This window comes from Petaurus breviceps, unplaced genomic scaffold (assembly GCF_028583685.1).
Source record: "Petaurus breviceps papuanus isolate PSGF00001 unplaced genomic scaffold, PetGlider_PUasm1.0 90903, whole genome shotgun sequence".
Lineage (NCBI taxonomy): Eukaryota > Metazoa > Chordata > Mammalia > Diprotodontia > Petauridae > Petaurus > Petaurus breviceps.
Genome location: NW_027187376.1, coordinates 18,408,997 through 18,427,273, shown reverse-complemented (window position 1 = coordinate 18,427,273; position 18,277 = coordinate 18,408,997). Strand labels below are relative to the sequence as shown.

The following is an 18,277-nucleotide window of genomic DNA, read 5'->3' as shown; positions in this document are numbered from 1 at the left end:
TTTAACTTTGGCAGCTCAGTATATTTTAATTGAAAAATGAAACTTTGGAGGTTTATAAGAATGTGTATTTTGAGGGACTATTGAAAATCATGATATATCTTGTGAAATATAGCATGGTGTAGGAAAAGGGTAAGGAGTCAGGTTATTTTTAGCTTTGCCATTTAGTAGCTACATTGTGACTTTGAATGACTCATTTAACCTCTCAGCTCTAGATTCCTCATCTGTGAAGTAAGATGATTTGACTAGTTGGTCTCTTAAAAGTCCTTCCAAATCTTAAATTCTGTTATTCTTTGTAGAGTTACATTTGTTTTGTTCTTCAAACAGTAAGTAATTGTGTACTTTAGATTTCTTGATTTCTTTCTTGGTGCATATTCCCTTGAGTATAATAACTGACCAAAAGGTGTGAACATCTATGTAACTCTGAGTACGTAATGATGTATTGATCTCAGGAAGTATTGAATCTATATACAGTGTCATAAGCAGTGAATAATTTTGACTTTTTCTACTTATTTTCTTTAATACTGGGTCCACAGCACAATTTTTCTTTGCTAGTATAAGAGCTATGTGATAGTAATGTGAAGTTGTTTTAATCTGCATTTCTTTGAGAGAGAGCATTTTATAGTGGATAGAGTATTGATCTCAAAACTAGTAAGACATAATTGGGTTCAAGGACTCTTCAATATGGTGGAGAGAGTGGAAGCAGAACAACCTAACTTTCTCACTAGTCCAGCAAGGATTAAAAAAAAAAAGCACTGGACTAAGAAATGATTGAGAAAGTCAAGGAGAAACTGTAGTAAGTGCTTTTTGCCAGCCCAGGTCTGCAGAAAATAGACAGCCAGAAGCCTGCATGTTAAAAAAAAAAAGCCAGATAGAAAAGTCCTGCCATGAGTACAGCTCATGGAAGCCTTCTACTTCAGGGACCAGGGTAATCTAGGGAAACATGAAGGTGTGTCCTTGTGGGAAGAGAGATGGAAGCCTGCACCAAGGTCTAGCTAAGTATAGTGGTAGCCTACAGCTGTGGTGTTCTGGCTGTGAACCAGGAGGGAAATGATCTGGGTATACCTTGGATCACACCACACTAGCCAGTTGCTCTTAAGGTCCTTGAACACAGCCCTTATTACCCAGACTCCAGATAAAGATCAAAGAGGATCCTGCTATTCCTTTCAGAATTGCATAGAACCTAGCCTCAAAAAAGGCTTTGATCTAGAAGGTGTGACTAGAAAAAAGAGTAAACATCAAAGTAAAGAGAAAACAGTGTCATTTTCAAACTTCATGAATGTAACATTAATGCCTTTATCCAAGTCATTGATAAAAATGTTAAATCGCACAGAATTCAGCACTGGAGACTTTCTTCTGTGTTGACATTGAACTATTCACATCTACTCTATAAGTCTGGAAGCCTAACCAGTTTTGAATCATCCCATCCACATTTCTCCATCTTCTCTACAAGAATAGTATCAGATACTTTATCAATAGTTTGCTAAAGTCTAGGTAAACTACATCCACAGCATTGCCCTCATTTACTACGTTATTAATTTTTTCAAAAAAGGAAGTGAGATTAATCTGGTATTACTTATACTTGCAGGCTCTTTGTAAATACTACTCCTTTTTCTTTCTTTTTTTTTTTAAGCAATTGGGGTTAAGTAACTTGCTCAGGGTTACATGGCCAATTATTTCTGGGTGTGGTGCTAAGTATCAGAGCCTGGATTCAATCCCAGGTCATCCTGACTCTGGGGCCGGTGCTCTTACTCGCTGTGCTACCTGACGGGCCCCCCCCGCCTTTTCACTTCTAAGGCCTTCTCCTATGACCAGCAAAATAGAATAAAATCACTTTCAGGTACACTTTCTATTTTACTTTACCCCATGACCCTTGAACTTTGAACCTTAATTCTGTGATTTTTTTAAACATTCTGTATGTGCTATGTGACTTTAATTTTTTTCTCTTTTTTATTTTCTAGTTTATATCATTCATTTCCACAAGATTTTGAGTTACAAATTTTCTCCCCATTTTTCTCTACCCACCACCCCAAAACAGTGATCCCACTGAATATCCCCTTCCCCAATCTGCTCTCTCCCATATCTTTCCTCATTCCACCTCTGACTTTCCAGTAGGGCACAGTGGATCTCTATGCTCCAGTGCCTGTATATCTCATTTCCCAGTTACATGTATAATAATAATAATAATAATATGTATATATTTTTAAACATTTGATTTTAAAACTTTGAATTCCAGATTCTTTCCCTTCCTCCCTCGTCACCACCCTCACTGGGAAGATAAGCAATTCAGTAGAGGTTGTACATGTGTAGCTATGCAAAACATTTCCATAGTGGATATATTGTGAAAGACTGACTATATTTCCCTCTTTCCTTCCTTCCTTCCTTCCTTCCTTCCTTCCTTCCTTCCTTCCTTCCTTCCTTCCTTCCTCCCTCCCTCAGTCCCTCTCTCTCTCCCTCCTTCCGCTCTGCATTTTGGCTGTGACGTTCCTAGAATTTTTCCAGGAACTTTATAATTCCCCAAAATTATTACTTTGCCTCTTGTTCAAATAGGTTTGGATTCTTTTCATTTATGATTTTTTGAAATATAATATTCATGGATATTTTGGTTATGATTTTCAGGTAATAGTCTAAGGATTCTCAGTTTCTCTCTCCTTGACCTTGTAGTCAGGTGATTTGTTTTTGATAGTATGTATATACCTTATCTCATCTGTTTTTTTTAATCTTTAGATTTTCTTTTAATATTTTTGCTGTTTCATGGAAATACTGTTTTCTGTTTTGTTCATTCTAATTTTCAGACAGTTCAGTTCTTGTACCGTGTTTCCCCGATAATAAGACACTGTCTTATTAAAATTTTTTTTGGACAGAAAAACACCAGAGGGCTTATTTTCAGGGGAGGGCTTATTTATTCGAAGATCCAAAAGTTTTTCTTTACAGAAAACTGCAAGATTCTTGCCATGTGACTCCTCTACAATTGCTTTCTTATACTAAACAGTATAGCTCTTCCTTTTTGTACTCATGTCTGGGGGTCAAAACAGACAGAATAATAAAATTATGACCATCAGTCCTTCTTTTCACTCCATCATGCCCCCTGAGTTCTTCTTTTTTCCTCCATCATGCCCTTTTTATCCTCCATCATGCCCCCTCACTCCCGCTTACATACCGGGTTTTTATGTTGTCCTGCCTCAGCTCTCCTCCGTGGCACTGCTCTCAGTGGCGCCAGCAAGCAAATCACTGGGGAAGAACAGGATGACGCGCTCACTGCTGCAGCTCTGATTGGATGCAGCTCGGAGTGTGGCGTGCGTTTCACGGGGGGGGGGGTGGGGGGAGGGTGCATACAGAGGGTACCGTAACGTAGTGTGTAGCGCAGGGGATCACCTTCACTACAGTAGCAATCTCAATAGGGCTTATTTTCGAGGAATCTTACACAGTAAGGGGAGGGCTTATTTTCGGGATAGGTCTTATTATCGGGGAAACACGGTATAAGATTTTGTACTTTGTTCTAAACTATTAATTTTTCTTTTTTTCTTTCCCTCCCTAGCTTTCAAGCTTTCATTTGCCTTATCCTTACATTTTGTATAACTTGTTTCATTTCTTCCGGGTACTTTTGCCCTTGTGGAGAAGGGTCTGTTTGGGGATTCACTTTCTTCTTTGGGTTGATTACTTGGGCATCTCTCATTTCAAGGAATTTCTTCATTGTGTTTGGAGTTTTCTTTTGTTCATTCTCTTCTAGCCTCAGTTATTGGATTCTTTATACTTGGCTCAGATTCTGCTCTCTTGCCTACTCTTGAATGGTGTAGATAGGCCCTGCTTAATCTTGGATGTGATGACTAAGCCTGGGCCCTGCCTTCTTCATGAATTTTTGGGTTTTGACTGAGATTCCTGGTGGCTTAACTTAAGTTTTGTTATTGGCACCTTCTGTCTTCTTTTCTTGTCTCATGGAATTGGCTATTTCCTTTGCTGTCAGACTAATTGGTCTCAGGCACTGCTCTGGCCCTTTTTCTTGCTGTGATTTGGAGGTTGACTTCCTGGGTACTGGGTGAATTCTTGGCTGTCTCCTGGGTAGGACCATAGCAGCTCATGTAGCATGCCTATGCTCTTGCTGTGCTTCCAGCAGGGCTTCTTGGGAGCCCAGCATTGAGCTGTTTGGGTGCTTCATGCTGTGACACTTGGGTAATAGTTGGGCACTATTTCTGTCCTACCTGCTCCTGTTTTCCCCCCAGTCTAGTCTCTGCTCAGGAATTCTGCAGAATTATTCCATTTCTTTTGGGTATAGTTCTGGTCTCAATGGGGGACCTACCACTATTTCTCTCTCTTTTTTTTCTTTATCATTGTTCTTTCTGGTGCATTTAAAAAAACTAATTGGAGGGCTTAAAGGGAAGAGGAAGGGGGCTTCTAATATGTTGCTCTTTTCTCATGTTCTAGATTCCTCTCTTAAATGTTTGTACCAGAATTTGTGTTTACCTGCAGCCCTACCAATATTTACTTTTATAATTTTTTGGCTATTTTTTTTGCCATTTTAGCAAGTGTGGGAATGTTACCATAACAATACCTTGATTTGCATTTCTTTGATTACTAAGGAATTTGAGTACTCTTTTTTGTTTTGTTTTGCTTTTCTAGAGGGGGGAAAGCAGGGCAGTTGGGGTTAAGTGGATTTGCCCAAGGTCACATGGCTAGTAAGTGTTAAGTTATCTGAGGCTGGATTTGAACTCAGGTCCTCCTGACTCCAGGGCCTTTGCTCTATTCACTGCACAACCTCGCTGCCCCTGAGATTATTCTTATAGCAACAACTGTCAGTTTGTTTGTTCACTCTGAAAACTTCAGACACTAGTTATACTTACATAGATATCATAAAGGAAAGAGATAATAATGATCTTTTGATTGATTTTAGGGTCTCAACTATATGTACACATTTGATTTCTGTATTGGAACCTACTTGAAGACTTGATTAATTCATAATTTAAAATTAATTCCACATGAATGTTTTTTTTTTTTTATCAATATTGATAAAATAACAGTAGAAATGCCTTACTGAAGATACTGTTAGAAAACCAGATGTATTCAAGTAGGATCCAGCAAAAGTTTATTTCAACCTTGTCATAATTTTTTAAAAATTGAGATATAATTAGCCAACCAACACTGTTAAATGTAAACTTATTTCTGTGTTTAATTTGCAGAGTGTTTCCAGGAAAGTGAACATCTCAAGGAAAGCCTTAAATGTTGCCTGTTACATCTCTTTGGAGCCATTGTAACTGGTGGACAGGTGAGGAAAATATTAAAAAAACAAGAGTTTGTTATATGTTTAAAAGCTATTATAGTGTCTGCATGAAGTAGGTGCTTAATAAATGTATTTTTAAAATTAAGCATAGAGTCTTATGCCCTATAAAGTTGATAACTGATTCTGCTTTATCATCTGACCTGGAAGTTGAACTTGAGTGGCACTGGGAAGGAATGCTTTTAATTTTTGAGCACTTGGTTCACAATGTTCATTACTTCCTCTTTCTGTGATTTCAGTGATAATCATATTGCTTATGTTTCTGTAAGACTAGTGTGTGGGGAAGTTGGTAGCTCTGGGTATGAAGTACTTTGGCACAGGCTGGAGGGGCAAGTAGGTGCTAGGAGATAGTTGAATCACAATTGTTAATGCACAAATAGCAAGCTTAGAAGTAGTGGGTCAGAGCCATTTGGGTAGGAAAAGTTGCGAGTATGTTGTGTGAGTCAGGGAAATAACTTAATTCAGTGTTTAGGTAAATGATCAGAAACTAGGAAGACTATGGGAACCAGATAGAAACAAACAAGAAGAAAGGAATAGTATTAGAACCAAGAGATGTTGATAAATTAAGTAACTTTCTATCCTAGCCTTAGAAAATCTTATAGCCCTCCTTTTTATATGGAATCCATTTACATAATTAAGCTGACTTGAATGTTAGTAGAAGGAAACAAATGAGAATCCTTGGTTCCTGTGAGGAATTGTCTTCTAAGGAGTCTTGAAACTCCAGTATTCAGTGGACAAATAGAAATTATTACTGAGCTTAAGTGGTCAATAGGTAGAGCTCATGAAAGTGAAAAAAGATAGTATTTCAGTTATAATGGGCAAAATTATTTTATATTAAGAATTGATCATTATCCTGTGGGTTTCAGAGGAATGCTCTTCAAGCAATTTCGCCAGCTACAATGGAAGTCCTTCTTCGAGTTTTGGCTGATTGTGATACCTGGGATGATCGGGATCCTGAGGAAGTGAGTAGGAAGGCAGAATTAACTCTTAAGTGCCTGACAGAAGTGGTACACATCCTCCTAATTAGTAGTTCAGACCAGCGGCAAGTGGATACCAGCACCATTTTGGAGAACTACTTCAAGTTGCTGAACTCAGACCATTCTGCATTACCTCCTCAGAGGAGGTCAAGACAGTGGGAGAGCCGGTTCATCGCACTACAGATCCAAATGTTGAGTGAGTGTTAGAAAGAGTGTTTCTTTTTAAATTTTGTTATGTCTTTCCTTGTATACTTCTACTTTTCTTCTAAATAGAAGGACATTATAGGTAATATAAGCAACTTGGGTGTATTAGGAATTTGAATTGAATAGTCAAGAGTAAAATTAATTCATTTTGTGGTTTCTCCATATATAAGAAATATGAATTAAAATAGAAATTTTTGTCTGAATTTGGGCAGTACCATACCATAAAAACCCAATTCTTTTCATGTAATAAAATCTGGTCTCTTCATACACAAATAAATTACACATATAAAAAAAGTAAAATGGGAAAGAAGAAAATAATTTTGATGTTATGAAAAAGTACCGTGTTTCTCCGATAAGACCTATCCCTAAAATAAGCCCTCCCCTTACTGTGTAAGATTCCTCTAAAATAGCCCTCCCCCCAAAATAAGCTCTATTGAGATTGCTACTGCAGTGAAGGTGATCCCCTGCGCTTCACGCTACATTACGGTACCCTCTGTATGCACCCCCCCCCCCCCCCCCCCGTGAAACGCACGCTGCACTCTGAGCTGCATCCAATCAGAGCTGCAGCAGTGAGCGCATCATCCTGTTTTTCCCCAGTGATTTGCTTATTGAATAAAGGTACATTTTTTTTGTTCACATTTACCTGTTTATTAAAATTGCTGTCAATGTTCATTAAAATAAGCCCTCCCTGAAAATAAGCCCTCTGGTGTTTTTCTGTCCAAAAAAATAATAAGACAGTGTCTTATTATCGGGGAAACACGGTATATAAAATAATTTTATGGGTTAAATAATTTTATGGGTCCCTGACTTTTTTGAAGTGATAATATATGAGGTACTTCTATATATTTATTTTTTTAGAGATCTCAGAGTCATAATTTTGGGGTTTTTAGGGTTTTTTTAGCATTTTATTTTCCTAGTTACATGTAAAACAATTTTTAACATTGGTTTTTTAAAACTTTCAGTTCCAAATTCCCTCCCTTTGTCCCTCTCTTCCCCCCGCCATTGAGAAGGCAAGCAATTTGATACTTGTGTAGTAATGCAAAATATTTTAACAGTCATGTTGTGAAAGAAAACTTAGACAAAAAAAAACCTCAAGAAAAAGAAAGTAAAACAAAGTATGCTTCAGTCTGTATTCAGATACCATTAGTTCTCTGTGGATGGATAGCATTTTTAAGTCCTTCCGAGTTGTCCTAGATCATTGTATTGCTGAGAATAGCTAAGTCATTTATGGCTGATCATCTTACAATATTGCTGTTACTTTATACACAGTATATTCACTTTGAATTGGCTCATAAAAATCTTTCTAGGTTTTTCTTAGAGCTTCCTGTTAATCATTTCTTTTAGTACAGTAGTATTCCATCATAACCACATACCGCAGTTTGTTCAACCATTCCCTAATTGATGGGCATCCCCTCAGTTTCTCATTCTTTGCCCCCAGAAAAGAGCTGCTATAAATATTTTTCTACATATGGTTTATTTTACTTTTTGTTTTTTATCTCTTTTGGGATATAGAGCTAGTAGTGCTATTGCTAGGTCAAAGGGTATGCATGGTTTTATATCTCTTTGGTCATAGTTCCAAATTGCTCTATAGAATCATTGAATCAGTTCACAACTCCACCAACAGTGCATTAAAATGTCACTATTCCTACATCCCCTCCAACATTTGTCATTTACCTTTTCTGTCCTGTTAGCCAATCTAATAGGTATGAGATAGTACCTCAGAATTGTTTTAATTTGCATTTCTCCAATCAATAATGGTTGAAGATTTTTTTTACACAGCTATAGATAACTTTGATTACTTTATCTGAAAAGTGATCATATCTTTTCATCATTTAGCAGTTGGGTAATGGCTTTTATTTTTATAAATGTGAGTCATTTCTCTATATGTTTGAGAAATGAGGCCTTAAAATTAGAGAAATTTCATTCAAAATTTTTTTTTCACAGTTATTATTAACTGTATTTCCCTCCATCCTATCCCCTCCCCCCCCATTTATTCTGTTCTTTCTCACCTTTTACCCTGTCCCTCCTTAAAAGTGTTTTGCTTCTGACTACCTCTCTCTGTCTGCCCTCCCTTCTGTTACTCCCCCCACCCCCCCTTTTCTCTTGTTGCCTTCCCCTCTTACTTTCCTGTAGGGTAAGATAGATTTCCATACCCAATTGAGTGCGTTTATTATTCCCCCTTTGAGCCAGTTCTGATGAGAATAAGGTTTGCTCACTCCCCCTCCTCTTCCCCTCCACTGTAAATGCTTTTTCTTGCCTTTTTATAATGTGAGATAATTTATCCCATTTTACCTCTCCCTTTCTCTTTCTCCAAGTATATTCCTCTCTCATACCTTAATTATATTTTTTGGATATCATTCCTTCATATTCAACTTATACCTGTGTCCTCTGTCTACATATACATTCCTTCTGACTACCCTAATAATGAGAAAGGTCTTATGATTAGTTGCAAATGTCATCTTCCCATGTAGGAATGTAAATAGTTTAAACTTAGTAAGTCCCTTATGATTTCCCTTTCCTGTTTACCTATTTATGCTTATCTTGAGTCTTGTATTTGAAAGTCAGATTTTATATTCAGCTTTGGTCTTTTCATCAAGAATGCTTGAAAGTCTCATTGAATATCCCTTTTCCCTCCTGAAGGAGTAAACTAATTTTTGCTGGTTAGGTGATTCTTGGTTGTAATTCTAGCTCTTTGCCTTCTGAAATATCATATTCCCAGCCCTCTGATTCTTTATAGAAGTTGCTCAATCTTGTGTTATCCTGACTGTGGCTCTGTGATACTTGAATTGTTCCTTATGTTTGAATTGTCTGTGGGCTGAGACGTTTGGAAACTGAAAAGTTCACAGGAAAAAGGTAGTTATGATATCATGGGCAAAGATATCAGTGTATTAGTCTATAGAATATGTGCATTGTTCAGTCATTTCAGTCATGTCTGATTCTTCATGAGCCCATCTGGGGTTTTCTTAGAAGAGGTAGAGGAGAGATTTGTTATTTTCTTCTGTAGCTCACTCATCTATAGAGAAAACTGAGGCAAACAGGGTAAAGTGTCACACAGCTAATAAGTATCTGAGGCTGGATTTGAACTCAGGTCTTCCTGATTCCAGGCCTGGCTGTCTATCTTCTGTGCTATCTAGCTGCCCAAATATATGATTACACAAAGTTAATTTGCTATCTTTTTTTGAAAAATAAGTTTTTATTTGTTTTTTTTAATCACCATAATTTCCCTCAGTATCTCTGTTTTCTCTGAGAGAACTAACCCATATAACAAATATTTTCAAGACAAAATATGAAAAAGAAGAGGAAAAATTTCATAACTGATAAGTATTTTGAAAAAGTCTGAAAATATACATAATGTGCAGCACTTTGTGGGTCTTCTAACTCTGCCAAGGTGGGGTAGGGTGAGAGAGTTTTCTTATATCTCTTCTTTTGCTTGTTAACCATGCTTGTTAACTTGCTGTCTTAATGTAAAGAGGTAAATGCAGCCATTGTATGAGATGAGAACTCCTGAGTTGAATAGCACAATGAAGGGATAAAGGGGGAAGTATATTTTGTTTAAAAAAAATTATAGACGGTTAGCCGTCTATACCAAGAAAATATATAGCTCTGTGGAAATCAATAAATTTATGGACAGGGGAAATATGAGGGAGAGTTTTGGGGTGAGGATTAAAAGACAAAGAGAAGTAATATAATGGCTAGAGTATCCTATAGACCACCCAGTGAAAACAGAAGAGGAATTCCTGATATATATGTACACATATTTATATGTACGTATATTTATTTGTGTGTGTATGTGTGACATATATATATATGTATACATTCAGCATGTGTGCACACACACAGAGTTCTTGCTTTATGTAAGTGGATTGTAGAGACCTCTACATATAATGATTTTCATGTAATGTGAATTTGCCCCTGACCTTGGGGAAGGGAGCAGGAAGTAGGCCATGCCTGTGGAGGGAGGTATTTGGCATATAGTTCAGGGATATGTGGGGGCCAGGAATAGAGAAGGAAGAGAAAGAGAAAGACCATGTGGGAGCAAGGTTGCCTACATGGCGTCCTGGCTAGAACTGAGAGGGAAAACATGCTAGGGGCAAAAGCATGGGGGCCAAGGACAGACAATGTGGAAAAATGAGAGAAAGACTTACTGAAGCCAGGCAGGCAGGTGGGTGGAGTGGGACAAAAATCTCCTCTCTAGATGTGGGATCTGGGGCATGATAGTAGCTGTGGTCTCTCCATATATGTCTATTCTTTTGCTTTCATTTGGAGGTTTTTTTTTGGTTTTCTTTTTAGGTTTAGTTTGGTGGGGGTGAAAGGGTGGGAGGCTACCAGATGAGGGGCAAGAGGAGAGAGAGGGAATATAGTACTGTACAGTGAAGTTTGTTTTTTGGAATGCAAATTTCTTTCATAATTCTACATGTAAAGTTGAATTTGTGTAATGCAAATTTATATAAGGTCAGAATTGTCTGTAGTTGTAATTTTTTTAAACTAGAAAACAATAAATAACTTAATAGACTTTAGTTAAATTCTGTCATAAACAGGTTTTTTAAAAAGTGGTCTAAAAAGGAAGTTTAAAATCAAAATGAGGAAATTTAGCTTGATTCAGAATCTGAAGTACAAAAAATAGTGTACAGGTACCTGGATAACATGCATGTTTTGTTGGAGTGCCAATGAAAGTATATTATTCATCATGTATCATTCATGAAGAGATACAAAATTATGTTTGAAGTACAACATATTTACCAACAGCCACAAAAGAAAACCACTGCTTAAAAAGGATATGACCCACACTTCCTTGTTACTGTTAAGGGCGCCACCTTTCTTTCATTCACCCATGTTCAGTACTGTCATGGCAGATTGGGAGAAGAGAGTTAGTGAACTGGAGTGGAGTCAGTCCTCTGTCTCATACTTAGATGGAGAGGAATACCTTGGGTAGGGGAGAAGCCTCTAAACACCTGTGTCAGGTCATGTTTGCTGTGTTGTCTTCTGTCTTGGATAGATCCAGGTCTGCTCCCCAGATTCTTCTGTTAGGTTGAGAAAACATCTTTTCCAGCAGTGTTGGCTTTGAAGTGAAGTGGAAATGACTTCCCTTTTCCAAGAACAGAGTCGATTTTGGATGGGAGGGGTTTTTTCCCGACAATAAACCAAAAGCTGCATCTTCAGTATGGTTTATTTGGTTCAAGGCAGCAAGCATTTATTAAGTACCTAATATATGCTAGTCACAATGCTAAGTACTGGGACAAAGACAGGCAAAATATTGTGAGTCCTTAAGGAGATTATTGTCTAATGAGGGGAGGTGGCAATATGTAAATAACATGATACATACAAGATAAATTGGAGATAATTTCAGAGGGAAGACACTAACATTAAGGTGAACCATGAAAGGCTTCCTACAGAAGTTGGAATTTGAGCTGAGACTTATAGAAGCCAGGAAAGCCAGGATGTAAGAGAGGAGGAGGGAGAACATTCTGAGGAATATCCAGTGAAAAAGCCAATGACAAAAACATGGAGTTAGGAGGTCTGGTGTCTTATAAAGAACAGCAAAGGAGCGGCTTGGTGGCACAGTGAATAGAGTACCTGCCCTGGAGTCAAAAGGACCCGAGTTCAAATCCAGATTTAGACACTTAACACTTACTAGCTATGTAACCTTGGGCAAGTCACTTAACCCCAATTGCTCCTCTCCCCCCCAAAAAAAGAACAGCAAGGAGGTCAGGGTCATTGGATTGTAAAATACATGGATGGGAGTGTGGTGTAAGAAGACTGGAAAGGTAGGAGTGGGCCAGGTTATGAAGGGCTTTATTTTTTTTTTAACAATATTTTATTTTTTTCCTCAACTGCATATTAAAAGAAATTTTTAGCATTTTAAAAAAAAAGTATTTATTTAAAAAAATTTTCCTCCAGTTATGTGTAAAAACAATTTTTAACATTTGTTTTTAATTTTTAACATAAAAAAAAATAAAAGTTTTGAGTTCCAAATTCTATCCCTTCTACCCTCCCTGAGACAGTATCTGATATAGATTATACATTGTGTGGTCATGTAAAACACCTTCATGTTATTCATTTTGTATAAGAAGATTTTTGAACAAAAAAAAATGAAAAATAGTTTGCTTTAGTCTGTATTTAGACATCAGTTCTTTCTCGGTAAGCAGATAGCATGTTTCATCATAAATTTTTCTTGATTGCCTTTGATCATTGTATTGCTGAGAATAGCCAAGTCATTCACAGTTCTTCATCATATAATAATTGCTATTACTATGTATAATGTTCTCTTTGTTCTGCTCACTTCACTTTGCATCAGTTCATGTAAGTCTTTCCAGGTTTTTGTGAAAACCTTTAAAGGCCAAACAGGAATTTATGTTTGATCCTGGAGGCAATATAGGGAGCTGATGGAGCTTATTGAGTCAGATCTGCACTTTAAGATCTCTTTGATATTTGAATGGAGGATGACTAGAGTGGGGAGAGACTTGACCAGGGAGAGCAATTTGCAAGTTATTATAGTAGTTCAGGCATGAGATGATGAATTCCTGAACCATGGTGATAGCAGTGTCGTAAAGAGAAGGGGGCACATACAAGAGATGTTACAAAGGTGGAATGGACAAGACTTGGCAACTGAGTGTATATAAAAGTGAGATAGAATGAATTCAAGAGGGAGGACTCTGGGACCCACAGTTTTGAATTGAAGGGTCTTCTTTTGTCCTGTAGGGGGACCAGCTAGATAGTACAGTGGATAAAACACTGGACCTAAAATCAGGAAGACCTCAATTCATATTTGACCTCAGATACTAACACTTAGCTCAGTGCCTGGAACATAGTGGACCCTTAATAAATGTTAGCTGGTTAATTGAGCAAGTCACTTAACCTTTGTTTGACTCACTTTCTCATCTATAAAACTGGAATAATAATTGCACTTAATTCCCAGGATTGTTGTGTGGATTAAATGAGATAATAATTGAAAAGGACTTGGCACAGTGCCTGGCACAAAGTACATGCTATATAAATTGTTAGTTGTTACTATTCCTGATAGAAAGCCACCTCCTTAATCTGTGAACCAAAGGAACCACTTTTTCTCAAAATCTCTTGTACTGGCTGGGGCCAGATGAAGGGAGAACTATCCCATATAATAAATTCTTTGAAGACAAAATATGAAAAAGAAGAGGAAAAATTTCATAACTGATAAATATTTTGAAAAAGTCTGAAAATATACACCCCCAACCTGATCCCAAACTGAAGGTACAGTGTTTATTTGCACTATTGCCAGAGATGGCTGAGCAGGATATCTTATAACACTTTTTTTCCCTATCCTTATCCTTGTGTTCTATATCTGTAGGGAATACTCACATGAATAAAATCGTAGAACTGTAGAACTAATCTTATCTCTCCCTCTCTAACACCTTCTTCTCCCCCCCTAATATAAGTGAGGTACTTGTAAGAAAAGATCTACTGAAGTTTTCTTGAGTTCAGATGACTACCCTGGAAAATAACATACTAGGTAGCTAGATGGTACAATGGATAAAGTACTGGACCTGTAGGCTGCAGTAACTGAATTTAAGTCTAGCCTCAGATACTTCATAGCTGTATGACCCTGGGCATGTCTTATATATACTTCAATTTCCTCATTTATAAAATGGGCATAATCATGGCATCTACTTCCCAGGATTGTGGTGAAGATAAAATGAGATAATATTTGTAAAGAGCTGTCCAAACCTTAGAGTGCTATATAAAGTCTAGTTCTTTTTTTTTTTTTATTACCACTACCACCACCATCATCATCATTAATTCCTGTACTGAAAAAACTTGAGAATGTGCTGATATTTAAGGAATCCTGGAGGGATAGGTAATGTGTTTTAGATGTAGAGATGGACAACTGTCTGAATCCTGAAAAGAAAATGACCCCTCCTGGCTATGTTTCTGACATAAAATTGCAACCCAGACTCAGCTACCTACTTATCTTGGAATGCCCATCCACCCTACTGGCCCTTTTCACTCATTAGAGAGTTCTTCCTAGTGGTCTCAATTTTGGGTAAGGACACAAATCAGTCATGTTTTCTTTCCCTCTTGGCTATGCTACTGACTCTCAGGTACCATGCCTGTGTGTGGAAACCTCCCCATCCTTTTAGTTCCTTTTTATGTGTTGTTTTCCTCCGTTAGAATGTGAGTTTCTTGACTGTAGGTATTATCTTTCTTTTTTGGCCTTGTATGTGTTTCCTCTGCCCTTAGCACAGTTCCTGGCATGGAGTAAGAATTACTGAATGCTTATGGCTTGCCTGCTTATATCCTAGTGAGCTTTGTATCATTCCCTGGCAAAATATTCTTATTGGTTATTAATCAGATGTTATATGAATATTAGAAAAGGAAGCAGTGATAATGAGTCAATGTGAATTCATTAAGAATGAGGCGTTTAAGTCTAATCACATTTAATTTTTTTAAAATGGTAAACAAGGCTGGTAAAGCAGAGCAATTCTTTTTAGTCTTAGAGTATACTTGGATTTTACAAAGTATTTGAAGGAGTTTTTTTTTTCTTTTTCTTTTTAGAGCAATTGGGGTTAAGTAACTTGCTCAAGGTTACATGGCCAGGTGTTTCTGGGTGGGTGCTAAGTGTCTAAGCTCGGATTTGACCCCCCAGGTCATCCCAACACAGGGGCCAGTGCTGTTACTTGCTGTGCTACCTGGCCGCCCCAGAAGGAGTTTTTTTTAATGATATATTTGTGAACAAAATAGATGTGAACTGGATGATAGAGTTAGTTGCATGGATTCAAAACAGGTTGATTTCAAAGATTATTTATTAATAGATGTCAACCAAGAAAGATAGTCTTCAATGTTAGGCCCTTGGGTTCTGTTCATGGTCCTGTTCTGTTCAACATTTTAGTCAGTGACTTAAAAGACTACATAAATGGTTTGGTTATCAAATTTTCACATTTATTATCCGGGGGGGGAATGACCAATACATTAGATGACAAATTTGAGATTTAAAAAATGATCTTGACAGGGGATAGAGCCAAAATGGTGGGATACAGGCAGCAACCCAGCTGAACTCTCCCGACCTTCCTATCCAAACAACTTTAAAATAATTCTTCAAATCAAATTTTGAGCAGCAGAGCCAACAAAAGGTAAGAGTGAGATATTTTTCCAGCCTAAGACAACTCAGAAGTTTAGCAGGAGAGGTCTGTGATACTAGGGTGGGTATTGGTCTGCAGTGCAGCATGTTAGCACCACAGGTGGGCCCTGGTGGAAGCTGTGATAGCAGCAGCAGATCTGAGAGTTCTTAACTTAGAGACAATAAGGGTGGTTGTGGAGGGGAGGAGGGATCAGACAGCTGGTCAGAAAGAGATTATAAGAGACCCTTTGCTGGCCTGGGGTACCGCTGGCACTGATTGACAACTCTTTTGCCCTCTAAGCAGTTCTGGGTTGCAGTTCCAGGGTGGAGAGAAGCACTTTTGATTGGTAACAAGGGACCAGGGACCCTGGTTATAGTATCAAGACCAAGAGGAGCACTTGTGCTTATGGCCACAGGGAAGCAGATGCCCTTCTTGTGTAGACACCAGATTGCAAACCAGGAAAGCAGTGACCACAATACTCCCTGGATCGAACCACCGTGGAAGCACCTAAAACTTGTAGACCCCCTAGAACTAGCTCTGAAAACCGCAACACAAAGAAACCTAATGTTTGGGATAGTGGTTTCCCACTCTGAGGTGAGCAGAGTCCAACTTTAACATAAAGTCAAGAAATAGGCTGGAAAAATGAGCAAGCAACAAACAAAGTACTTGACCATAAAAACCTGCTACAGTGGTAGCTAGACTAGACTATAAACTCAGAAGAAGATAACAGTGTGAAAATAGCTACCAGCAAAACCTCATTGATAAATGCTAATTGGACCCAAACCAAGAATTCCTGGAAAAGTTGAAGAAAAAGATGAGTGGTAGAAGAAAAAAATGAAGAAAAGAAATGAGAGTGACACAAGAAAATTATGGAAGGAGAATTGACAGTTTGGTAAGAGAGAAAAGAATTCATTAAAAGGTAGAATTGGCATAACTGGCCGTGTAACCTTGAGCAAGTTACTTAACCCTGATTGCTTAAAAAAAAAAAAAGTAGAATTGGCCAGATGGCAAAAGAAGTATGAAAGCTCACTGAAGAAAGTAATTCATCCAAAATTAGAATTGACCAAGTGAAAGCCACGAGATTGCAAGAAACAATAAGAATCAAAGAAAGAAAAAATAGAAGAAAATGTGAAATATCTCATCAGAAAAACAGTTAACCTAGAAAATAGATTGAGGAGAAGTAATTTGAGAATTTTTGGACTACCTGAAAGCCATGATTAAAAAGAGAACATGCACATCGTATTTCAAGAAATTCTAAAGTAAAATTGCTCCAATATCTTAGACCCAGAGGGCAAAATAGAATTTGGAAGAATCCATCAATCACCTCCTGAAAGACATTCCCAAATGAATTCCGTACCCCCTTTTCCAGGAATATTATAGCTAAATTTCAGAGCTTCCAGGTCAAGGAGAAAATATTTCAAGCATCCATGAAGAAATAATTCAGATATTGTGGAACCACAGTTAGGATCATACAAGATTTAGCAATTTAAGGGAGTATAAAGCTTGGAATATAATATTCTGGAAGGTTAAGGAGGTAGGTTTACAACTAAGAATAAGCTACAAAGCAAAACTGAGTATAATCCTTCAGGAGAAAAAAATAAATATTTACTGAAATAGAGGACTTCCCAGCACTCCTGATGAAAAGACCAGAGCTGAATAGAAAATTTGACATTTAAACACAAGACTCAAGAGAAGCATAAAAAGGTAAACCTGAAAGAGTAATCATAAGGGATTCAATAAAGTTCAACTGTTTACATTCCTATATGGGAAGATGATACATGTAATTGCTAAGAACTTTATTATTATTAGAGCAGTTAGAAGGAATCTACACAGACAGAGAACATTAATGTGAGTTGATTATGTTGTGATGATCTCCAAAAAAAAAAAAATCTAGGAATGAGAAAGAGATGTAATGGGAGAATGGGAAAGAGAGAAACAGAATGGGGAAAATTTTCTCATATAAAAGAGATGTGCAAGGAGGAGCTTTTATAGTGGAGGGTGTAAAGCCACGCACAAGAGCTTTCCAGAGGACTGCTGATGTGAACAGCTTTCAAGGTTCTGATTACATAGTATAGTGAACACTCTATTCAGTAGCAAATCAGAGCAAAACATTCACAGAAAATCAAGGTACAGCATTCATAATGTTACAACTTATCACAGAAAAACAAAATATAGCATTCACAATGACTTATTAAAATGGTCATATAGTTTTCACCAAAGTGGTCACAGTAGTTTTCAACAAAGTACAATCATTTAGTAACTCATCATTCAATCATCCTTAAGGATGCTTACCTCCTTAAAGGACACAAAATGCAAAAGTCAAAAGTACTCCACCACTGGATAGTACATTCATTTAGTCAATCACAGAATCCTTAATTCAATCACAAAGTACAAATCACAAATAAATTACAATTCCATCAGTTACTACTCAACAGAAAATAACACAATTCAGCAGACAGGGCTTCCAGCTGTCTGACCATTGCCTCTATACCTAGTTAGTTACCAGAGAGGGAAACACCAGCATCTGGGTTTTCAGAGCCCTTAAAGGGAGGGCTCAATGCCCAGAGTCTCATCTGGCCAAATCACACAACTCTTCCCAAAGTGAGTTCCAAAGCAAAACCTCACATCAGGGTCAGTAACTACTCATCATGGAGAGATCTTTTCATCTTGACTCGGGGCAGGTTTTCAGCTTTCATGGTTTCCCTTTCATAGTCCTATCTCTTACCTGAATTTAC

The 18,277-nt window shown here is 37.6% G+C and overlaps 1 protein-coding gene across 4 annotated transcripts in view; it reads left to right on the top strand.

Annotated features, from left to right (window-relative positions):
* Positions 1–18,277, top strand: part of NBEAL1 (neurobeachin like 1) — a 204,769-nt gene that overhangs the window by 53,745 nt on the left and 132,747 nt on the right. For all 4 annotated transcript variants that reach the window (XM_069075326.1, XM_069075329.1, XM_069075327.1 and 1 more), the window contains 2 exons: positions 5,172–5,257; positions 6,136–6,442. In XM_069075326.1, the coding sequence (XP_068931427.1) occupies positions 5,172–5,257; positions 6,136–6,442 (393 nt within the window). The remainder of the gene's footprint in view (positions 1–5,171; positions 5,258–6,135; positions 6,443–18,277) is intronic.